The following is a 25,219-nucleotide window of genomic DNA, read 5'->3' as shown; positions in this document are numbered from 1 at the left end:
AGTGCTGCGCCGCCACCGATGACGTCATCAGTGTGCGCAGCGCCCCGCTACCGCCCCGAATGCGATATTGGGTTGCGCACCCCCCCCGTAGCGCCGGTCGCAATTCGCGACCGGTTCAGGGAGGCCTACCGTGGCGGTAGTGGCGCTAATTAAAGGGGAGGTGCGGGGCGGCCATTTTTTTCGCTGGCCACTTGCCAGCACCTCCTCGCGCTGCCGTCCCCGGCCACCTGATCCGCACCCCCCCCCCCCCCCGCCGCCCGGGCAGTGCCGGCTGTGTCCCAAGAGCCCGGCACTTCTCCTCGGTGCCGGGCTCTTTTGCCGGCACTCGCGATCGGTGATCGCGCTGGTGCAGGCCCCTCCCCTTTAAGCAGGGGAGGAAGGCCTGCAGTACCGCAGCGCGCCGTGCCACAGCGTGTGGCGCTGCGGCACGTTGCGCTGCGATATTCAGTTTCAGCGCCCCAAGAGGGACGCGGGGCGCCTCGAGCAGCGCCCCGCTTCCGTTTGGGGCGCTGAAACTGAATATCACGCTGGCGCAAGCGGCTCCGTCCGGAGCGGAAATTCCGGTGCCCAGGCGAGTTTGGGGCGCCACCAAATTTCTAGGCCAAAATGCTGGAAATACTCAGCAGGTCAGGCAGCATCCGTAGAGAGAGAGACAGAGTTAACGTTTCAGGTCGATGACCCTACGTCAGAACTGGAAACAGTTGGAGATGTAACAGGTTTTTAAGCAAGTGCAGGGGGCAGGGAAAGCGGGGAGAGGAGGAAAGACCAAAAGGGAAGGTCTGTGATAGGGTGGAAGGCAGGAGAGGTTAAATGACAAAAGGGATGATGGTGCGAGGCAAAAGGAGATGATAATGGACAAGTAAAGAAACAAAAAATGACTCTAGATAAAGTGTAAATGGCAATGGCAGAATGATCGACAGTTGCCATGTGAGAGAGAGAAAAAAAAGATGGGCAGAGGTTATGGTCTGAAATTGTTGAACTCGATGTTGAGTCCAGAAAGCTGTAAAGTGCACCATCATCCCTTTTGTCTCTTAATCTCTCCTGCCTTCCATCCTATCACAGACCTTCCCTTTTGTTCTTTCCTCCCCTCCCTCCCTGCCCCTACACTTGCTTAAAACCCTGTTACATCTCCAACTTTTTCCAGTTCTGACGAAGGGTCATCGACCTGAACCGTTAACTCTGTTTCTCTCTCCACAGATGCTGCCTGGCCTGCTGAGTGTTTCCAGCAGTTTATGTTTTTAAGTCAAATTGACAGGCTGGCCGGCTGCCAGGCGGGAAAACCAGCGGCAGGAGGCTGCAATCGGAGACCCTTAGGGATGCTCCCCGGCAATCCAGAGAAGGGAAGGCCTGAGATCAGGGCTTGGGAAAGGAGGGGAGAGGGAGGCCATCACAAGGGGGCAGGGGGCAGAAGGCCATAGATCGGGGCATGGGGGGATAGATGTCAGCTGTGATCTGGAGGGGGGAGAGGGAGTCATGATGGGCAGTGGGGAGGTGGAAGGGAGTACTCCTGCTCGTCCTGGTCCACAAGGAGCGCTGTAAAAGGCACTCACCTTCTTGAGACGGCAACTCCCGCTTCCCTTTTGCTGCCGGTTTTCCCAAATCCTGGCAACAGTTAAATTTAAATCTTCTTCTTCTTAGGCAGTCCCTCGGAACCGAGGATGACTTGCTTCCACATTAAGAATGAGTTCTCAGGTGACTGATGAGTCCAATGCGGGACCTACAGTCTCTGTCACAGGTGGGGCAGACGGTGGTTGAAGGGGCGGGTGGGTGGGGTGCTTGGGTTGACGTGCGCTCCTTGCGCTGCCTGCGCTTGGCTTCCGCTTGCTCCCGGCGAAGAGTCTCGAGGTGTTCGGCGCCTTCCCGGATGCTTCTCCTCCACTTTGTGCGGTCTTGGGCCAGGGATTCCCAGGTGTCGATGGGGATGTTACACTTTTTCAAGGAGGCTTTGAGGGTGTCCTTGAAGCGTTTCCTCTGCCCACCTGGGGCTCTCTTGCCATGCCGGAGCTCCGAGTAGAGTGCTTGTTTTGGGAGTCTCGTATCGGGCATGCGGACAATGTGACCCGTCCATCGGAGCTGATTGAGCGTGGTCAGAGCTTCAATGCTGGGGATGTTGGCCTGAGCAAGAACACTGACGTTGGTGCGCCTATCCTGCCAATGAATTTGCAGGATCTTGCGGAGGCAGCGTTGGTGGTACCTCTCCAGTGCTTTGAGATGCCTGCTGTACATGGTCCATGTCTCTGAGGTATACAGCAGGGCGGGTATCACTGCTGCTCTGTAAACCATGAGCTTAGTGCCGGGTTTGAGGTCCTGGTCTTCGAACACTCTCTTCCTCAGGCGACCGAAGGCTGCACTGGCACACTGAAGGCGGTGTTGGACTTCGTCATCGACGTCTGCCCTTGTTGACGGTAGGCTCCCGAGGTATGGAAAGTGGTCCACGTTGTCCAAGGCCTTGTCGTGGATTTTGATAATCGGGAGGCAGCACTGTGTGGTGGGGGCAGGTTGGTAGAGGACCTTTGTCTTACGGATGTTTAGAGCAAGGCCCATGCTCTCATATGCTTCGGTGAAGGTGTTTACGATGGTTTGGAGTTCGACCTCCGAGTGAGCGCAGACGCAAGCATCGTCTGCATACTGTAATTCGACGACAGAGGATGGGACGACCTTGGATCTGGACTGGAGGCGACGGAGGTTGAACAGTTTCCCGTTTGTTCTGTAAATTAGCTCCACTCCAGTGGGGAGCTTACTGAGGGTGAGATGGAGCATTGCAGCAAGGAAGATTGAGAAGAGCGTTGGTGCGATGACACAGCCTTGCTTGACCCCGGTTCGTACGTGAATTGGGTCTGTGGTGGAACCATTGGTCAGGATCACGTTAGTCAAGACCATCTACGGCCCAAGCACCCAAGGCCCTTCCCCACTGCGGGCCAAGAACGGAGAGGTACTCATCAAGGACAGGGAAGCAGTCAGTGCCCGCTGGAAGGAGCACTTCGAAGATCTCCTTAACCACGACTCTGTCTTCGACACGAGTGTCCTCAACTCCATCCCACAGCATGCTACCCGCCACCATCTCAGCACAACCCCAGCCCGGCATGAGGTTGAGAAGGCCATCTGACAACTGAAGAACAACAAGGCCTTGGGAGCAGATGGAATCCCCGCTGAGGCACTAAAGCATGGTGGAGAAGCACAGCTGGCGCGAATTCATGAACTCATTTCCCTTATCTGGAAGGAGAGCATGCCAGGGGATCTCAGAGATGCCGTAATTGTGACCATCTTCAAGAAAGGTGACAAGTCCGATTGTGGTAATTACAGAGGAGTTTCCCTGCTGTCTGCCACAGGGAAAGTCATCGCAAGAATCCTCCTCAATCGCCTTCTCCCAGTGGCCGAGGAGCTCCTCCCAGAATCGCAAGGCGGATTCCGCCCACTAAGGGGCACAATGGACATGATCTTCACCGCACGTCAATTACAAGAGAAATGCAGGGAACAGCACCAACATGGCCTTCTTTGATCTCACAAAGGCCTTCGACACTGTCAACCGTGGGGGATTATGGAGTGTCCTCCTCAAATTCGGCTGCCCTCAAAAGTTTGTCACTATCCTCCGACTGCTTCACGACGACATGCAAGCCGTGATCCTGACCAACGGTTCCACCACAGACCCAATTCACGTAAATTTAAATTAGGTTCCCAATTGCACTGTGAGAGCCCAATTTAAATATGGTAATTTTTTTTTGTTACAGCACAGCAGGAGGCCAATCGCCTCTCTGCAAGAGCACTTCAGCTAGTCCCACTCCCCTGCCCTTTCCCCGGAGCCCTGCAACTTTTTCCCTTCAGGTACTTATCCAACTCTTTTTTGAAAGCCATGATCGAGTCTGCCTCCACCACCCTCTCAGGCAGTGCATTCCAGAACCTAACCACTCGCTGCGTAAAAATGTTTTTCCTCATGTCGCTTTTGGTTCCTCTGCCAATCACCTTAAATCTGTGTCCTCTGGTTCTCGACCCTTCCGCCAATGGGAACAGTTTCTCTCTATCTACTCTGTCCAGACCCCTCATGATTTTGAACACCTCTATCAAATCTCCTCTCAATCTTCACTGCTCTAAGGAGAACAACCCCAGCTTCTCCAGTCTATCCACATAACTGAAGTTCCTGGAACAATTCTTGTAAATCTTTTCTGCACCCTCTCTAAGGCCTTCACATCCTTCCTAAAGTGCGTTGCCCAGAATTGAACACAATACACCAGCTGAGGTCGAACCAGTGTTTTATAAAGGTTCATCATAACCTCCTTGCTTTTGTACTCTATGCCTCTATTTATGAAGCCCAGGGTCCCGTATGTTTTTTTAACCACTTTCTCAGCCTGTCCTGCCACCTTCAATGATTTGTGCACATATACCCCCAGGTCTCTCTGTTCATGCACCCCCTTTAGGATGGTACCTTTAGTTTATATTGCCTCTCCTCGTTCTTCCTACCAAAATGTATCACTTCGCACTTTTCTACATTAAATTTCATCTGCCACGTGTCCGCCCATTCCACCAGCCTGTCTGTGTCCTCTTGAAGTCTATCACTATCCTCCTCCCTGTTCACTATACTTCCAAGTTTTGTGTCATCTGCAAATTTTGAAATTGTGCCCTGTACACCCAGGTCCAAGGCATTATTATATATCAAGAAAAGCAGTGGTCCCAGTACCGACCCCTGGGGAACACCACTGTATACCTTCCTCCAGTCCGAAAAACAACCGTTCACCACTACTCTCTGTTTCCTGTCACTTAGCCAATAAAATTCAGCTTCACAACAATCCAAGGTGGGATTTGAACTCCTAGATCATTAGTCCAGTTCTTGGCATTAACAGTAACACAACCACTACACTACCACACCTGATGACACGGTGAAGTGTCCAAAACCCGTCGCTGTAAAAACGGCAATGGGCGCATATGCGGCGGTTTGGGGACACGTTCCCTGTTTTTCATTTTTTAGCACCCTCCCACTCGCCATGGCGGGGGTGGGAGGGTAATATTGAAGCCCATCTGTCAGACAGCACTGGCGGTCACTCGAGGGGATCGATGACAGTGATTATCCAAGAATTAATTGTCGTCATTACCAGGAAGGTCTAGGTACAGTAGAGGTTGTAAAACGCTGCTTTTATCCAAAAAAAAAAGCCCTAAATTACGCCGTGGGACACCAATGTACTTAATGCACTCATCTGGAATTCAACTCCACGGTATTTTAGCAGAGGTGTTAGATAAACGAGTTAACACTTGCACTAAAGCGGCAGAAGGTGGAATTTCAGACACCTGCGCTGAGCTTTTATATGCTGATACCCACAGCGTAAATTCAGGGCCATTAACAACTTCACTAAAATGTTGTTAATAGTTTTGTGTTCCAGTTAATGCTATAGAACTCTTTGGATGCTACTGTTCCCGTGTTATACAAGTGCATGTTTAATTGACATTAAAAAAGCCATAAATAATCTATCCTTTGGTTTTATAAAAGAACGTTAAATAGCGGTGCTGCTCTCATCCAAACGAAACCTCAGCAGACTTTCTGGAAGAACTGAACATGGATTACTGAGGTCACTGCAGTCAAAACACTGCATAGAAGTAATATGTTACAACCCAATTTTGTCAGAGAGTCGATCTATAAATATATATGGCTACCTGGTTACTGGCTGTAGTTGGAGGCCAGAAGCTCAGCTCGTGTTTTGCAGAATCCCCAAGTGGATAAGAATGGTAAATCCATAATCGTAGGCAGCTGCTAACACTGATACTGGTGCAGCACCAGGCGATGTGTTAATATAGTACACAAACAGAGGAAAGTGAAGGACAGGAATGATCAACCGGTCCATCAATCCTGTCCTTCCGTATACAGTTATTTTGACCACAGGCCATGGAGGGAGTGGATGTTTATTTATTATTTCACACAACCGGGTGATCTTGGCTGGCGTTGCTCACAGGCAGGCACAGTGGGCAGAGGCTGCCACCTGTCCCTCTGGCCCTGCCGCAATCCCAACCCATGCAGGTCGGGGCTCCAGGCGGGATTGCTCAGTGGGCAGCATCCTCGCCTCTGAGTCAGAAGGTTGTGAATTCAAGCCCCACTCCAGAGACTTGAGCCCATAAATCTAGGCTGACACTCCAGTGCAGTACTGAGGGAATGCTGCACTGTCGGAGGTGCCGTCTTTTGGATGAGACGCTAAACCGAAGCCCCGTCTGCTCTCTCAGGTGGACGTAAAAGATCCCGTGGCACTATTTCGAAGAAGAGCAGGGGAGTTATCCACGGTGTCCTGGCCAATATTTATCCCTCAATCAACATAACAAGAAAACAGATTATCTGGTTTTTATCACATTGCTGTTTGTGGGAGTTTGCTGGGTGCAAATTGGTTGCCGTGTTTCCCTACATTACAACAGTGACCACACTTCAAAAGTACTTAATTGGCTGTAAAGTGCTTTGAGATGTCTGGTGGTCGTGAAAGGCGCTGTAGAAATGCAAGTCTTTCTTTTTTTTTTAAGGTGGAGCCCACCAGCGCTGCAGAGGGAATGGAGGGGCTGTTGCAGCAGGGACGCCACTGTAGTACCACGAGAGGTAACGATGGATCTTAAAGGGTGGAGGAGGTCCCTGAAGAAGGCAGGAGCTGCAGCAGTTAAGTGCTCCAGAACAAGCCGCTCCTAGGCCCTCTTCCTCCATTTGAGTCCATCAGGGTCGTTATCATCGCTGCCCCAGGTTTAACACCACCTTCCACCAGGCTGTCTTTGGAAGCAGTGGTAACAATGGCGATGGGGGAGGCGGAGATATGGGATGGGAGGCTGGGCCCCGCCCTCTACCGGCACTTACATGCAGCGGACGGGAAATGGCGGTCTCGGCGTGGGTGGGTAACCAAGGAGGGCCCATTGTCCTGTCCAATTTCAGCAGCGAAACCGATCATGCAAGCAGAAGAACAGAGTGCGCGAGGATCAGTGTTGGCGGCAGTAGTGTTTCTCTTCTTCATTGCGCGTTTCTGTTAGTGAAGGGAGAATTTTAATTTTTTTATTTATTCATTCTCAGGATGTGAGTGTCGCTGGCAAGGCCAGCATTTATTGCCCATCCCCAGTTGCCCCTTGAGAGGGTGATGGTGAGCAGCCTTCTTGAACCGCTGCAGTCCGTGTGGTGAAGGTGCTCCCACAGTGCTGTTAGGGAGGGAGTTCCAGGATTTTGACCCAGCGACGATGAAGGATCGGCGATATATTTCTAAGTCAGGATGGTGTGTGACTTGGAGGGGAACTTGGAGGTCAGTCATAGAGTCATAGAGTTTTACAGCACAGAAAGAGGCCCTTCGGCCCATCGTGTCTGCGCCGTCCATCAATCCCTGTCCAGTCTAATCCCATTTTCCAGCATTTGGTCCATAGCCTTGTATGCTATGGCATTTCAAGTGCTCATCCAAATGCTTCTTGAATGTTGTGAGGGTTCCTGCCTCTACCACCCTTTCAGGCAGAGAGTTCCAGATTCCAACCACCCTCTGGGTGAAAAAGTTCCTCCTCAAATCCCCTCTAAATCTCCTGCCCCTTACCTTGAATCTATGCCCCCTTGTTATTGACCCCCCTACTAAGGGGAAAAGTTCCTCTTTATCTACCCTATCTATGCCCCTCATCATTTTGTACACCTCAATCAGGTCCCCCCTCAGCCTTCTTTGCTCCAATGAAAACAACCCCAGCCTGTTTAGTCTTTCTTCATAGCTGAGGCGCTCCATCCCAGGTAACATCCTGGTGAATCTTCTCTGCACCCTCTCTAAAGCAATCACATCCTTCCTATAGTGAGGCGACCAGAACTGCACACAGTACTCCAGCTGTGGCCTCACCAGCGTTTTGTACAGCTCCATCATAACCTCCCTGCTCTTATATTCTATGCCTCGGCTAATGAAGGCAAGTATCCCATATGCCTTTTTAACCACCTTATCTACCTGTTCCGCTGCCTTCAGGGATCTATGTACATGCACACCAAGGTCCCTCTGACCCTCTGTACTTCCTAGGGTCCTACCACTCATTGTGTACTCCCTTGCCTTATTTGTCCGTCCAAAATGCATCACCTCGCACTTTTCAGGGTTAAATTCCATTTGCCACTTTTCCGCCCATCTGACCAACTCGTTTATATCTTCCTGTAGCCTGAGGCTTTCCTCCTCACAATTTACCACCCCACCAATTTTCGTGTCATCTGCGAACTTACTGATCATACCTTTTACATTCTCATCCAAATCATTTATGTAGATCACAAACAGCAAGGGACCCAGCACCGATCCCTGAGGTACCCCACTAGACACAGGCTTCCAGTCACAAAAGCAACCTTCGACCATCACCCTCTGCCTCCTGCCACTCAGCCAGTTTAGAATCCAACGCGCCAAGGCACCCTGGATCCCATGGGCTCTTACCTTCTTGACCAGTCTCCTATGCGGGACTTTGTCAAAAGCCTTACTGAAGTCCATGTAAACCACATCCACAGCATTTCCCTCATCCACACACCTAGTCACCCCCTTGAAAAATTCAATCAGATTTGTCAGACATGATTTACCCTTGACAAAGCCATGCTGACTATCCCCGATTAATCCTTGCCTCTCCAAGTGGAGACTAATTTTGTCCCTCAGAATTTTTTCCAATAATTTCCCTACCACAGATGTTAGGCTCACTGGCCTGTAATTCCCTGGTTTATCCCTGCTACCCTTCTTGAATAATGGTACTACGTTAGCTGTTCTCCAGTCCTCTGGTACATCCCCTGTGGCCAGAGAGGTTCTGAAAATTTGTGTCAGAGCCCCTGCAATCTCCTCCCTTGCCTCACACAACAGCCTGGGATACATCTCATCCGGGCCTGGGGATTTATCCACTTTTTGGCCTGCTAAAACCGCTAGTACCTCCTCCCTCTCGATGCTAATATGTTCAAGTATGTCACAGTCCTCTTGCCCGATTTCTATGTCTACATCATCTTTCTCCATAGTGAACACAGATGCAAAAAATTCATTTAAAACCCCGCCTACATCATCTGGCTCTACACACAGATTGCCACTTTGGTCCCTAATGGGCCCTACCCTTTCCCTGGTTATCCTCTTGCCCTTAATATACTTATAAAACATCTTAGGATTTTCCTTTATTTTGCTCGCCAGTGTTATTTCATGGCCCCTCCTCGCCCTCCTAATTTCTTTTTTAAGTATGCCCCTGCACTTTTTATACTCCTCTAGGGCTTCCTCCGTCTTTAGTCTTTTGTAACTGCCAAAAGCCCCCCTTTTTTTCCTAATGCATTTTTGTATATCCCTTGTCATCCAAGGTTCCCTTTGCTTGTTGGTCCCACCCTTGACCTTTACAGGAACATGTTGGCGTTGTACTCTCTCTATTTCCCTTCTGAAAGCCTCCCACTGCTTTGATGTGGATTTTCCTATAAGTAGCTGCTCCCAGTCCACTTTGGCCAGATCCTGCCTTATCATATTAAAATCGGCCATCCCCCAATTTAGAACCCTTATTTCCGGGCCGTCATTGTCTTTTTCCATGACCACCTTAAATCTCACCGAATTATGGTCACTGTCGCCAAAATGCTCTCCTACTGACACTTCCACCACTTGCCCGGCTACATTCCCTAGAATTAGGTCCAGTACCGCCCCCTCTCTTGTAGGACTTTCTACATGTTGGCTCAAAAAGCTCTCCTGGATGCACTTTAAGAATCCTGCACCCTCTAAGCCTTTCACACTCTGACTATCCCAATTAATATTGGGGAAGTTGAAATCCCCCACTATTATTACCCTATCATTTTCGCACTTCTCTGAGATTTGCCTACATATCTGTTCCTCTATCTCCCCCTGACTGTTTGGGGGCCTATAGTACACTCCCAGCAAAGTGCTTGCCCCCTTTTTGTTTTTAAGTTCTACCCATATGGCCTGATTAGAGGAACCCGCTAATATATCATCCCTCCTTACAGCAGTAATTGACTCCTTAATTAATATTGCAACACCCCCTCCCCTTTTACACCCCCCTCTGGTGTTCCCATGCGCCTGCTGCCCTTGTCCTTCTAGGTGGTAGAGGTCGCGGGTTTGGGAGGTGCTGCCGAAGAATTGAGTCCCTCCATGTCCTATGGATGCTTCGAGCGCTTGTATTTATTGGGTTTGGACTGTTGCAGAGTTGGATGTGCTGAGTTTACCTGCAGTGGTAGATGCCACTTCTTTATCCTTACTGACAGATGCGAGGAGAAACAGGCAGATATCAATGCTGGATGGGCCTTAGTTACATCCATTTCCAGCCCAATATTGTTTTAAAAGCCTGCGTTTTAACAATAAAATAGGTAAAGCTCAGCTGACAGGAATGGCAAGGAAAGGTTAAAAACCCCTTCCACTAAGAGAAGGTCCAATGGGAAAGGGAAATATTACCTCGATCGCTGATCCACACAAACTCTGTCCCCCTGCTTGTACGATCCGCCTCGCTCCAGAGACCCCGCCTGTGCGCCACAGCAGCACTTACGCAATCTCATTGAGTAACCTGACTGTAGCCCTGGTGGTTGCTGCATCACAGAGAGAAAGGCAGTCTCGGGACCGGCTGGTATCATCCCCTCTGCCCCACTGCTGTCACTGGCACCGAGGCTTCCTCTTGTCACATCCTGATCAGCACTCAGAATTCAAATGCTTCTGCACAGGAAAGTTTGGACTCTGCACTGAAGCGGCTCACAGCTACTTCAGCTTTATACAAGATTGTATCGGATGATTTCTTTTCTAATGTCATCTATTCTTCTGCCAGATCTGAGAGCTTCGATGGAGTTCAGGGTTTTGTCACCAATCGTTGTCCCCTCTGGATACAAGTAACTATCCGTCTAATAACAACCATTCTGCACTTGCTCGACCTTCAATGAATCCCATCAATGAATGCCTTCACAGTACATCTCTCCATAGTGAGGAGTCATGTTCGTTACCATGTCAACCCCTGAGTGCCATTCACTTTTATTTTCCAAGTTTCATTAAAGATTGACAGCATTGTAAATACTACCCCTTGTATTCAAAGGCACGGAGCTCTAACCTACCTTCTAGTACTTCTCCTCCACTACATGATGGACAGTCAAACACTGTGAAAGGGGGAAGAGGGGAGGCTGGGGCTCTTTTCTCTAGAAAAGAGAGGGCTGAGGAATGACCTGAGAGAGGTCTTTTAGATAAAGGGTTTGATAGGATAGACGTAGAGAAGATGTTTCCACTTGTGGGGGAGACCAGAACTAGAGGTCATAAATATAAGATAGTCACTAATAAATCCAATAGGGAATTCAGGAGAAACTTCTTTACCCAGAGAGTGGTGAGAATGTGGAACTCGCTACCACAGGGAGTGGTTGAGGCAAATAGCTTAGATGCATTTAAGGGAAAGCTAGATAGACACGTGAGGGAGAAAGGAATAGAAGGTTATGCTGATAGAGCGAGATGAAGTGGGATGCAAGGAGGCTCGTGTGGAGCATAAACACCGGCATGGACCAGTTGGGCCGAATGGCCTATTTCTGTGCGGTAAATTTGACGTAAGGAGGAAGACATCCCATCCCTGTCCTTGTCCTTGTCACAAACAACCTGCGTGCCAGTGATCCTGACTCACTGTCTCTCATCCTCCTCAACCTCTCTGCTGCCTTCTTCTCCCTCCGTTTGTTCTCGACAGTCCATCTCTGACACTGCCTTGACTGTCCCACTGCAGACACCATAGGATAAATTTTGCCAGGCCTGTACGTGCTACTTTCCGCCCTACACTGGATTTGTGCAAAACCCCGTCTGTGGCATTGGCCTCGCAAAATTTATCCTTGTAGCTCTTCCAATGGCTTCTCCATCGGTGCCCAGCCAGTCACTTCTGCCTATTTCCAGGGCACCAGCCTTTTCTGCATTTAAAAGCTAACCCATAGTGACAATTACCTGGAAGCATAGGATCAGATTGCACATGTATGTCAATGCTAGCCATATCTCCCTCTTACCTCCTCAATCAACTCCAATTGCCTGTAAGCATTAGGACCTGGATGAGATTAAATTTCCTCCAGCGAAATGTCACAAAAAACATCAGCCCTCGAGGAACACCAATTCTCTGGGTCCAGAAGGTCAAGAAAAACAGGGTGGAGGCCCATTGCACTGGTCCTCTGTCCCCTTTACTTTTCCCTGGATTTCTGAGGCTTTCCATGAGAGGCACAGCTGGGTCTTTGCCAACAGTAGGCATTGAGACATTATTGAAGCATGAGGGAGCATTCCTGGAACCTCTATTTCCTCTCATTGTGACCCAAAACCCCATGTGCCCCAAGCAGCCCACTTGAGGTATTTTTTTATTTGTTCCTGGGATGTGGGCGTCGCTGGCAAGGCCAGCCTTTATTGCCCATCCCTAATTGCCCTTGAGAAGGTGGTGGTGAGCTGCCTTCTTGAACCGCTGCAGTCCGTGTGGTGAAGGTTCTCCCACAGTGCTGTTAGGGAGGGAGTTCCAGGATTTTGACCCAGCGACAATGAAGGATCGGCGATATACTTCTAAGTCAGGATGGTGTGTGACTTGGAGGGGAACTTGGAGGTGGTGGTGTTCCCATGCGTCAACTGCCCTTGTCCTTTAAGGTGGAAGAGGTCGCGGGTTTGGGAGGTGCTGCCGAAGAAGTCTTGGCGAGTTGCTGCAGTGCATCTTGTAGATGGTACACACTGCAGCCACGGTGCGCCGGTGGTGGAGGGAGTGAATGTTTAAGGTGGTGGATGAGGTGCCGATCAAGCGGGCTGCTTTGTCCTGGATGGTGTCGAGCTTCTTGAGTGTTGTTGGAGCTGCACTCATCCAGGCAAGTGAAGAGTATTCCATCACACTCCTGACTTGTGCCTTGTAGATGGTGGAAAGGCTTTGGGGAGTCAGGAGGTGAGACACTCGCCGCAGAATACCCAGCCTCTGACCTGCTCTTGTTGCCACAGTATTTATGTGGCTGGTCCAGTTAAGTTTCTGGTCAATGGTGACCCCCAGGATGTTGAAGGTGGGGGATTCTACAATGGTAATGTCATTGAATATCAAGGGGCGGTGGTTAGACTCTCGCTTGTTGGAGATAGTCATTGCCTGGCACTTCTGTGGCGCGAATGTTACCTGCAACTTATCAGCCCAAGCCTGAACGTCGTCCAGGTCTTGTTGCAAAAGGGTTTGGACTGCTTCGTTATCTGAGGAGTTGTGAATGGCGCTGAACACTGTGCAGTCATCAGCGAACATCCCCATTTCTGACCTTATGTTGGAGGGAAGGTCATTGATGAAGCAGCTGAAGATGGTTGGGCCTAGGACACTGCCCTGAGGAACTCCTGCAGCGATGTCCTTGGGCTGTGATGACTGACCTTCAATCACCACAACCATCTTCCTTTGTGCTAGGTATGACTCCAGCCAGTGGAGAGTTTTCCCCCCGATTCCCATTGACTTCAGTTTTACTAGGGCTCCTTGATGCCACACTCGGTCAAATGCTGCCTTGATGTCAAGGGCAGTCTCTCTCACCTCACCTCTGGAATTCAGCTCCTTTGTCCATGTTTGGACCAAGGCTGTAATGAGGTCGGGAGCCGAGTGGTCTTGGCGGAACTCAAACTGGGCATCAGTGAGCAGGTTATTGGCGCTTGATAGTACTGTCGATGACACCTTCCATCACTTTGCTGATGATTGAGAGTAGACTGATGGGGCGGTAATTGGCCGGATTGGATTTGTCCTGCTATTTGTGGACAGGACATACCTGGGCAGTTTTCCACACTGTCGGATAGATGCCAGTGTTGTAGCTGTACTGGAACAGCTTGGCTAAAGGCGCAGCTACTTCTGGAGCAGAAGTCTTCAGCACGATAGCCGGGATATTGTCAGGGCCCATAGCCTTTGCTGTATCCAGTGCGCTCAGCCGTTTCTTGATATCACTAGGTTGCATAGACTAGGCTTGTATTCCCTCGAGTGTAGGTGATTAAGAAGTGAGCTTACTGAGGTGTTTAAGATGATTAAAGGATTTGATAGGGTGGATAGAGAGAAACTATTTCCACTGGTGTGGGAATCCAGAACAAGGGGGCAGAACCTTAAATTAGAGCTAGGCCTGATGTCAGGAAGCACTTCTTCACACAAAGGGTAGTGGGAATCTGAAACTCTCTCCCCCAAAAAGCTGTTGGGGCTGGGGGCCAATTAAACATTTCAAAATTTAACTTGGATATTAAGCAAGAGTATCAAGGGTCACACAATCAAGGCGGGTATGTGGAATTAAGATACAGATCAGCTTTGATCTAAATGAATGATGGAGCAGGCTCGAGGGGTTGAATGGGCTCCTCCTGTTCCTATGTAGGGATCCCCGAGATCAGAGTGTCTGAGGGAGTGGACAGCCAGCCAAACAGGACCCCGAAGGTAGGCGGAAGTTTCTTTCGCCGCTCCACCAGACCTTCAGGCCTGGGTTTTGAGCTGCTAGGCTTATCCATCCTTTGATTTCCAGTGCGAGACCTCACCGGAGTCAGACCTGTGACGAGGACATTACTGGGCCAACTTGGGGCGCTGCACCTGTCCAGCGGCAAAATAGGAGGAGGGAAAAAATCAGCAGCGTCACATTTTACTCCTGCCGACATCCATGTGCCTCGAGCATTGACATCTCTGGCAAACGCCTCAGGCCCAGACTAGAAGCCTGGAACCTTGGCACACTCCTTGACTCAAACTCTGCTCCCGCCCCCACCTCAACATCTGATCAGTTGCCAAGATCGCTTTTTCCCACCTCCGAAATATCACCTGCTCTGTCAGCACCTTTCCCACACTGCTGCCCAAATGCTAATCAACGGCTTCATCACCAAGAGGATGAACTTCGCCAACAACCTCCTTGACAGCCTCCACAACCTACCATTTACTCACAATACCGGGGCCCGCATTCCCATTCCACTCTCACATCATCCCAGTCTGTTTGCTAAGCTCCATTGCTCCCATGCAAACTGATTCCACGGTCCTTCTCTTTGTCTTCAAATCCCTCCATGGCTTCACCCCACCGTAGCATCAGTGATGTCCGCCAGCCATTTGTGCCCACCTGCACCCTCTGCTCCTCCGACACTGACGTACTCCTCCCTGTACCACTGGCAGCTATTCTTTCAGTGGCATGCAGGACTCCTAGGAAAGTACCTAGCAACACAGTGTGTATTTTAAACGGAAGAAGTATGCAGAGTGATGTAGAATCATAGAATCATAGAATGGTTACAGCACAGAAGGAGGCCATTTGGCCCGTCGAGCCCGTACCGGCTCTCTGCAAGAGCACTTCAACCAGTCCCACTCCCCCGCCCTTTCCCCGGAGCCCTGCAAATTTTTTTCCTTCAAGTACTTATCCAATTCCCTTTTGAAAGCCACGATTGAATCTGCCTCCACCACCCTTTCAGGCAGTGCATTCCAGATCATAACCACTTGCTGCGTAAAAAGGTTTTTCCTCATGTCGCCTTTGGTCCTGCTGCCAATCACCTTAAATCTGTGTCCTCTGGTTATCGACTCGCCTGCCATTGGGAACAGTTTCCCTCTATTTAATCTGTCTAGACCCCTCATGATTTTGAACACCTCTATTAAATCTCCACTCAATCTTCTCTGCTCTAAGGAGAACAACCCCAGCTTCTCCAGTCTAGCCACGTAACTAAAGTCCCTCATCCTTGAAATCATTCTCGGAAATCTTTTCTGCACCCTCTCTAAGGCCTTCAATTCTTTCCTACAGTGCAGTGCCCAGAATTGGACACAATACTCCAGTTAAGGCCGAACCAGTGTTTTATAAAGGCTCATCATAACTTCCTTGCTTTTGTACTCCATGCCTCTATTTATGAAGCCCAGGATCCTGTAAGCTTTTTTAACCGCTTTCTCAACCTGTCCTGCCACCTTCAATGATTTGTGCACATATACCCCCAGGTCTCGCTGTTCATGCACCCTCTTTAGAATTGTACCTTTTAGTTTATATTGCCTCTCCTCGTTCTTCCTACCAAAATGTATCACTTCGCACTTTTCTGCATTAAATTTCATCTGCCACGTGTCCGCCCATTCCACCAGCCTGTCTATGTCCTCTTGAAGTCTATCACTCTCCTCCTCACTGTTCAGTTTATCACTGTCCTCCTCACTGTTCACTATACCATCAAGTTTTGTGTCATCTATTGCACAAGACATGAACCTTCTCTCCTGCGATGTTACATCAGTGTTCCTGGTGGACCGCCATCTGAAGCCAGGGTCCAGAGTCCACAAAACAGCAATACCAGCCTTTCACCAACCACTGGCTTAAGGTTCATTTGAGTGATATCCACACAATTCTCAATTCATGCACGGCTTTGAACGCCAGAATCCAAAACCTCCTTCATTCCTCCGTCTATCTTAATGTAGTCCTATCCAAGTGAATGTGTGACTGAAAGACTGGCGTGGGAAGGAGGCGTTCCATTTCATGGGCTGCTGGTACCAGTACTGGGACAGGAAGGAGCTATACTGCTGCACCTGAACTGGGCCGGGACTAAAGTCTTAGCAGAAAAGATAAACAGGACTATAGAAAGGACTTTAAACCAATAAAGGTGCTGGAGGAACAACAGAAAATGCTGGAAAAACTCAGCAAGTCAGGCAACATCCGTGGAGAGAAATTTGAGTTGACGTTTCGGGTTTGACCCTTCTTCAAAACTGGAGAGAAAAGGAACTAGATCGAAGGCAGGGCTGTGATCGGACAAAAGAATAAAAGAACCAAAAGAAGTAAAAGAGATTAGAAGCTAGACGAGATGGTAATAGGCTGTGATTAGGTGTAAAGTGTACTGGCAGGGCCTGGGTGGAAAAAATAATAACCTAAAGATTTTTTAAAAAGGATAAGAGAAAATTCGTCACCGTCACTCACCATCAATGCTCAGAGATGAGAAGTAGTCACTTGGGTGAATTACTGGAGGAGAAACCGTGCCTATAAACTGTTATCCCAGCATGGAGTCAGTTTTCAAGAGCAAAACAGAAAAATGAAAGAAAGACTTGCATTTCTATAGCACCTTTCACGACCTCAGGGCGTCCCAAAGCATCTTTACAGACAATGAAGTGCTTTTGAAGTGTAGTCACTGTTGTAATGTGGGAAGCGCGGCAGCCAATTTGCGCACAGCAAGCTCCCACAAACAGCAATGTGATAATGACCAGATAATCTGTTTTTTTGTTATGTTGGTTTGAGGGATAAATATTTGAGAGATAACTCCCCTGCTCTTCTTCGAAATAGTGCCATGGGATCGTTTACGTCCACCTGAGAGAGCAGACGGGGCCTTGGTTTAACATCTCATCCGAAAGACGGCACGTCTGACAACGCAGCACTCCTTCAGTACTGCACTGGGAGTGTCAGCCTAGCTTTTTATGTTCAAGACTCTGGAGTGGGACTTAAACCTACAACCTTCTGACTCAGCGGCGAGGGTGCTACCAACTGAGCCATGGCTGACACACAAAAAAGAGAGGATCAAGTTGCTGAGAATATAAAGAAACTATAAAGAGATAAAGACCCCAGTTGAACGTCCAATGGCTCAGTAAGCTTATCCAATGAAGAATTGAGCTGATGTGCAGTATTATCTGTGACTTGCTTTTATTCACAGAGTTCAGAACACTTTGTGTGACCTGTGTGCATTTTTTCACACCCCCCAGACTTTGATATTAACCACAGTTAAAAGGGAGCAATAAAAAGCGCACCAGGGCTAATTTCCCTCCGCTCTGCACTTGGGAACCCTTGTTCTCAGGTGCAAAGCCGGGGAAAATGAGTCTGAATCGGATTCAAAACCAGAAGGAAGGTCAAGGTCAGGTCCCACAGTGGCTTTGGCGCTTGGCTGGTTATCCTGGCATTGCTGGTTTAAGTCACGGCAGTCACTGGTGCGCAGGTCTGCCAAGCAATATGTGATGGTGACCTGGGTTTTGGCAATTCCCAGCCCACTGATATCGACACTGGGGTAGGAGATGCAACACTATCCCACCTCCACAGGAAAACAAACACTCTGACCTACCCTCAGTGAAATGAGCCAGAGGACTGCACTGCTACAGAAGTCATCGGCACTGCCAGCACTTGCCATTTCATTAATCATTTATTGATTATTTTAATGTGCAATTTATGGTAGTAGACAGGAGGCAGAGAAGAATTCTCTCCCACTTCTCTCCTGGTGAACTTGTCCCATTAAAACAATAGCGCAAAATCAATGAATCATTCATGACATTGCGTGTTGGCATCATTGGATCTTATGAGAATATACAGCTTCATTTCCTGCTTTCTGTAGAAGGGAGGGTGAATGGAGGCGAGTAGCTAACGGTGTGTAATATAATGAGGGGAGAAATAAATGGCCTTTTTTTTAATAAAAGGGAAGATTAACAGGTAAAGCTTACTTGCTTGTAGAGATCAACGATGTCCACAGGTAAGGGAGCACAATGGAATCACATTTTATCCGGATTTGTTAAACGTGCTAATGCAATCAGAAAATCCCTTTCAAATGGTTTTGAACTCATTAGTGCATTGCCTATTTGGAAGTGTCTTTCATGGCTCCTGCTGAATGTTATTCCAGAGTTTACAGGCATTCTCGCAAACTGCATCGCGTAAAGCTGCTGCAATACAAGAAGTTGGAATCCTGATTGAAACAATGTTAGCTCCAACATTTCCTCAACCACTCAAAAAACTCCCCTGTGAAAGGGTCTCTCTGGTCAGGAGGGTCGACAGATCCAGGGGGAAAAATTCGGTTGCTTTGCGCCTCCCGTTAGCGCCCTCTTAGGGCGCAAAGCAACTAGCACCCGGGCGCGGCGATGTTTGCGCCGCTCACGGAATTGACCAGACATTTTGTGGTGGCGCTAAACACTACCGCAACGATCTCCTGCGCCCGCAGATCATGACGTCAGTCGAGCGTGCAACGCCCCGGACTGGATATTGAGTGGCGCCCACTGCCTTACCGCCTGCCGCGAGCAACAACAGGGGAACGTTTTGCAGTCAGGAAGGGACTGGGGGTGCGCTATTTAAAGGCGACCGCTTCCTGCCTTTTTTTGTCTGTGACATTTTTGCACCACGCATTCTGAGAGAGAGAGAGAGAGACTTCTGGAGAGATTCAACGCTGTGTGAAGGAGTTTTGGGTATTGAGCAGCACTTTGCAGGTTCATTTTGATTTAACCTTCCTTGCATCGATTTAGAAGAGACTATGGGGGCTGCACTCTGAGCTCTTTCCCTGGGCCTCTCCATTGTTCTTTCCAGCAGATTTGATGTACAGGTCTCTCCAGGCCGAGATTCAAGGCTGCAATGAGCAGGATGTGGCTGAAGAGCAAGATCGACCCTCCCTTTAAGAACTGGCCGGCGCCAGTGTGTCTGTGTTCCATTGCTGACTGACATCACATGAGCTTCGCCAGCGCTCTGAGGTAGCGCCTCGCTCCTCGGCGTTAGCGCCTTAAGAGAGGTGTGTAGTGCCTGATTTAGCGCTCCAATCACCTCCAGGGGCGATAGAAGTCAAGTTTGCAGTCGGAGGCGATAATTAGCGCCAGGCGCTAAACTTTGCGCCCGGCCAATAATTGCGCCCCAAATGGGGCGATACCGAATTTCTCCCCCCCAAGTATTTACTGCCTTTCAAATTCTCTCACAATTTAAAAAGACTCAAACAAGCATCACAAAGAACAAAACAAAATAAATTTGATTTATACGCTGCTCTGTGCCCTTCGCAGGGATGTCAGGCTATGAACTGGTTTAAAAGATTATTTTTGTTGCTGTTTTGTAAATAATGCTAAACCATCATGGCAGCACACACTGTAAAACATGAATTTACTCTTTTTACCTCTGGTGTCCCTGGGTTTTGTTGCAAGCAAAAAGGGTTCCCCTCCAGTGTGAGTGTGTTCAGCTTGCTGCATAGAGCTACATAGTGGATCTGCACAATCTCATCAATGTTGTTCCCTTCCAGGTCTAGCACTTCCAGCTGTTCCAGCATGCTCACCGGGCTGACGTCTGAAATGCTGTTATACGCCACATACAGTTCCTGCAGCAAAGATAAGACAAGAAAACGTAACTCATAGGAACGGGAGGAGGCCATTCAGTGCCTCAAGCCTGCTCCGCCATTCAATTAGATCGTGGCTGATCTGTCTCCCAACTCCACTTACCCACCTTGGTTCCGTATACCTAACAAAGATCGACCAATCTCAGTATTGAAATTTTCAATTGACTTCCAGCCTCCACAGCCTTTTGGGGGAGAGAGTTCCAGATTTCCACCAATGTTCCCTCTAATTTGTTTTTGGGTGCGTGGCCACTTTAACGGGCTGCGTGGCCCATTCAATTTCCCGCGCATGCGCTGTTTTTCCATTTAAAAGCCAGTGAGCCAGCTGCGCAGGACCTCCAGGCCGCGCGAGGCTACGCAGTTTAACGGGAACATTGATTTCCACTACCCTTTGAGTGAAGAAGTGCTTCCTGACTGACGTAAAAAAACTACTAGGCACTTGGTCTAAGCGTTAAACAAAGCTTTAATCAACTGTTTTACAACATGGAGATGTAGTTGTGTCCTTTACTAGTTCCTGTTAAGAATGTCCTGCGCAAGCTGGGCCCGTGCTCGAGTATTGATACTCTCTCTGGATAGCGCCACCCGCAGGCCGCTCAGTATTATTTCATAAGTCTTTCTTTCATGAATGACTGATTCATGTCACTGACATCACCCCTGAACGGCCTAGCTCTAATTTTAAGGTTATGCCCCCTTGTCCTGGACTCCCCCCATCAGAGGAAATAGCTTCTCTCTATCCACCCTATCGAATTCTATAATCATCTTAAACACCTGAATCAGATCACTCCTCAATCTTCTATACTTGTGATCGGGAATGCGCTGCCTGAAAGGGTGATGGAAGTAGATTCAAAAGGGAATTGGATAAATACTTGAAAAGGAGCAATGCGCAGAGCAGGGGAGTGGAATGAATCGGATTGCTCTTTCAAAGCGCTAGCACAGACACAATGGACCGAATGGCCTTCTTCTGTGCAGTATGATTCTATCATTCTATGAACTCACCTAACTTGTTACACTAGAACACCACCCAGGATTTTCCTTCTCTGTCTTTCTCCCTATTACAGCACTAGTTTAGTAATGGAGCCCTGTGAAACAGCCCACCCTTCCGCAAGATTGCACAAAATAGCAGAGACAAAAAAAACTCAGGGGCCACAGTAATGTCAGGAAGGAAAACCTCTTAATAGTGGTGACTGAATACAGACCACACTCAGTAGAAAAACAAGTGGAAACATTCACACTTGAAAAATTCTGAATCTTTATTATTAAAAAGATCAGCGTTCAAGGCTAGAGTGAACTGGGTTTAGGTTAGGCTTGTAAATGACTTAAACTTTGGTCTCCTGATACAGGATGTGTTCCAGTATTGTAATAGAGTCACAGACACTTGCTATACTCAGCACAACACACTTCAGAAATGACAATATTCAGTCAGCAATGATTCAGAAATCCCAATCAAAATGTATTTCATTATTGGACTTGGGTATTCCAGAATTATTACTATATACACTTCATCGATCTGAAACGTTAACTCTATTTCTCTCTCCACATGTGCTGCCTGACCTGCTGAGTATTTCCAGCATTTTATGCTTTTATTTCAGATTTCCAGCATCCGCAGTATTTTGCTGCTGTTTTAGTGTGTGACTGTATATCTGGAATAACAATTCCTGTTGCTGTTGTCCAAGTATGACAGTTGAATCTGTGCCAGTTTTGTTCTCCCCCCAGCCACCCCCACCCACTCCACTATATACTTTTATCACAAAGACTTTAAAAATTCACAAAAAGAAATCGCAAACTTAAAATAGTGGCCTCAACAACTTCCCGTGTGTCAGTAACAATGCGACGCAGCCTGCTGGGTGTCTGATCACCCCCAACCCCGGGTATATACAGCTAGCTGACTCCTTACATGCAGTGAATAGGGAAAGTTTATAGCCTTTGGATGGGGAGTCAGTGACAAAGGGTTATGAATACAAAATTCTCACTAAGAGAGTGAGGAAAAAGGTTAAGGATTTTTTTTCACACAGCGGGTTGTTGCAGCATGGAATGCTTTGCCACGGGGAGCAACTGGGGCAAATGACGACTGCATCTTTTAATTGAAAACGGGATAAATATTTGAAGAGGAAGAAACAGGGATATGGCGAGAGAGCAGGGCAGTGGGATTAGTTTGGGGATGTAACTGGTAGAATAGATAAGGGAGAACCAGTGGATGTGGTGTATTTGGACTTTCAGAAGGCTTTCGATAAGGTCCCGCATAAGAGATTAGCATGTAAAGTTAAGGCACATGGGATTGGGGGCAAGGTGCTGACTTGGATAGAGAACTGGTTGGCAGACAGGAAGCAAAGAGTTGGAATAAACGGGTCTTTTTCCGAGTGTCAGGCAGTGACTAGTGGGGTACCGCAGGGATCGGTCCTAGGACCCCAGCTATTCACAATATGTATAAATGATCTAGACGAGGGAACTAGATGTAATATCTCCAAGTTTGCAGACGACACAAAGCTGGGTGGGCGTGTGTGCTGTGAGGAGGATGCCGAGAAACTCCAGTATGATTTGGACAGGTTGGGTGATTGGGCAGAAGCATGGCAGATGCAGTATAATGTGGATAAATGCGAGGTTATCCACTTTGGTGGCAAAAACAGGAAGGCAGATTATTATCTGAATGGCAATAGATTGGGAGAAGGGGAAGTGCAACGAGACCTGGGTGTCCTTGTGCACCAGTCGCTGAAGGTAAGCATGCAGGTGCAGCAGGCGGTTAAAAAGGCAAATGGTATGTTGGCCTTCGTAGCAAGAGGGTTCGAGTACAGGAACAAGGATGTCTTGCTGCAGTTGTACAGGGCCTTGGTGAGACCACATCTTGAGTATTGTGTGCAGTTTTGGTCGCCTTATCTGAGGAAGGATGTCCTTGCCATGGAGGGCGTGCAGCGAAGATTCACCAGACTGATACCTGGGATGGCAGGAATGACGTATGAGGAGAGATTGGGTCGATTGGGCTTATACTCACTGGAGTTTAGAAGAATGAGAGGGGATCTCATTGAAACTTATAAAATTCTAACAGGACCAGACAGACTAGATGCAAGAAGGATGTTCCCGATGGCCGGGAAGTCCAGAACCAGGGGTCACAGTCTAAGGATAAGGGGTAAGCCATTTAGGACAGAGATGAGGAGGAATTACTTCACCCAGAGAGTGGTGAACCTGTGGAATTCTCTACCACAGAAGGCAGTGGAGGCCAATTCATTAAATATATTCAAGAAGCAGTTAGATATATTTCTTAAGGCTAAAGGGATCAAGGGATATGGGGAGAAGGCAGGGGCAGGGTACTGAATTTGGATGATCAGCCATGATCTCATTGAATGGCGGAGCAGGCTCGAGGGGCCGAATGGCCTACTCCTGCTCCTATCTTCTATGTTTCTACAGGGCTATGGGGAGAGAGCGGGGCAGTGGGATTAGTTTGGGATTGATATAGGACTATGGTGAGAGAGCTGGGCAGTGGGATTAGTTTGGGATTGATACAGCGCCATGGGGAGAGAGCGGGCCAGTGGGAGTACTTTGGGATTGATACAGGGCTATGGGGAGCGCGCGGGGCAGTGGGATTAGTTTGGGATTGATATAGGGCTATGGGGAGAGAGCGGGGCAGTGGGATTAGTTTGGGATTGATACAGGGCTATGGTGAGAGACCGGGGCAGTGGGATTAGTTTGGGATTGATACAGGGCTATGGGGAGAGAGCGGGGCAGTGGGGTTAGTTTGGGATTGATACAGGGCTATGGGGAGAGAGCGGGGCAGTGGGGTTAGTTTGGGATTGATACAGGGCTATGGGGAGAGAGCGGGGCAGTGGGGTTAGTTTGGGATTGATACAGGGCTATGGGGAGAGAGCGGGGCAGTGGGATTAGTTTGGGATTGATACAGGGCTATGGGGAGAGAGTGGGGCAGTGGGATTAGTTTGGGATTGATACAAGGCTATGGGGAGAGAGCGGGGCAGTGGGGTTAGTTTGGGATTGATACAGGGCTATGGAGAGAGTGGGGCAGTGGGATTAGTTTGGGATTGATACAGGGCTATGGGGAGAGAGCGGGGCAGTGGGATTAGTTTGGGATTGATACAGGGCTATGGGGAGAGAGCGGGGCAGTGGGGTTAGTTTGGGATTCATATAGGGCTATGGGGAGAGAGCGGGGCAGTGGGATTAGTTTGGGATTGATACAGGGCTATGGTGAGAGACCGGGGCAGTGGGATTAGTTTGGGATTGATACAGGGCTATGGGGAGAGAGCGGGGCAGTGGGGTTAGTTTGGGATTGATACAGGGCTATGGGGAGAGAGCGGGGCAGTGGGGTTAGTTTGGGATTGATACAGGGCTATGGGGAGAGAGCGGGGCAGTGGGATTAGTTTGGGATTGATACAGGGCTATGGGGAGAGAGTGGGGCAGTGGGATTAGTTTGGGATTGATACAAGGCTATGGGGAGAGAGCGGGGCAGTGGGGTTAGTTTGGGATTGATACAGGGCTATGGAGAGAGTGGGGCAGTGGGATTAGTTTGGGATTGATACAGGGCTATGGGGAGAGAGCGGGGCAGTGGGATTAGTTTGGGATTGATACAGGGCTATGGGGAGAGAGCGGGGCAGTGGGGTTAGTTTGGGATTGATACAGGTCTATGGGGAGAGAGCGGGGCAGTGTGATTAGTTTGGGATTGATACAGGGCTATGGGGTGAGAGCGGGGCAGTGAGATTAGTTTGGGATTGATACAGGGCTATGGGGAGAGAGTGGGGCAGTGGGATTAGTTTGGGATTGATACAGGGCTATGGGGAGAGAGCGGGTCAGTGGGGTTAGTTTGGGATTGATACAGGGCTATGGGGAGAGAGCGGGGCAGTGGGGTTAGTTTGGGATTGATACAGGTCTATGGGGAGAGCGGGGCAGTGTGATTAGTTTGGGATTGATACAGGTCTATGGGGAGAGAGTGGGGCAGTGGGATTAGTTTGGGATTGATACAGGGCTATGGGGAGAGAGCGGGGCAGTGGGGTTAGTTTGGGATTGATACAGGGCTATGGGGAGAGAGCGGAGCAGTGGGGTTAGTTTGGGATTGATACAGGTCTATGGGGAGAGAGCGGGGCAGTGTGATTAGTTTGGGATTGATACAGGGCTGTGGGGAGAGAGCGGGGCAGTGGGGTTAGTTTGGGATTGATACAGGTCTATGGGGAGAGAGCGGGGCAGTGTGATTAGTTTTGGATTGTTCTAGCAAAGAGCTGCAAAAAACAAGGGATAATTGGCCTATTTTTAAAAATTTGTTTATGGGATGTGGGCCTCGCTGGCAAGGCCAGCATTTATTGCTCATCCGTAATTGC

The 25,219-nt window shown here is 48.9% G+C and overlaps 1 protein-coding gene across 6 annotated transcripts in view; it reads right to left on the bottom strand.

The window, feature by feature from the left end:
• Window positions 1–25,219, bottom strand: part of lrrc56 (leucine rich repeat containing 56) — a 235,646-nt gene that overhangs the window by 73,883 nt on the left and 136,544 nt on the right. For all 6 annotated transcript variants that reach the window (XM_086008403.1, XM_086008398.1, XM_086008400.1 and 3 more), the window contains one exon: window positions 19,695–19,892. In XM_086008403.1, the coding sequence (XP_085864529.1) occupies window positions 19,695–19,892 (198 nt within the window). The remainder of the gene's footprint in view (window positions 1–19,694; window positions 19,893–25,219) is intronic.

The sequence above is a fragment of the Somniosus microcephalus genome, chromosome 15, assembly GCF_052327205.1.
Source record: "Somniosus microcephalus isolate GS21.2 chromosome 15, FLI_Smic_1.0, whole genome shotgun sequence".
In the NCBI taxonomy this organism is placed as follows: Eukaryota; Metazoa; Chordata; class Chondrichthyes; order Squaliformes; family Somniosidae; genus Somniosus; species Somniosus microcephalus.
Note: the sequence above shows the minus strand (reverse complement) of the source record. Positions and strands in the feature narration are given on the sequence as shown.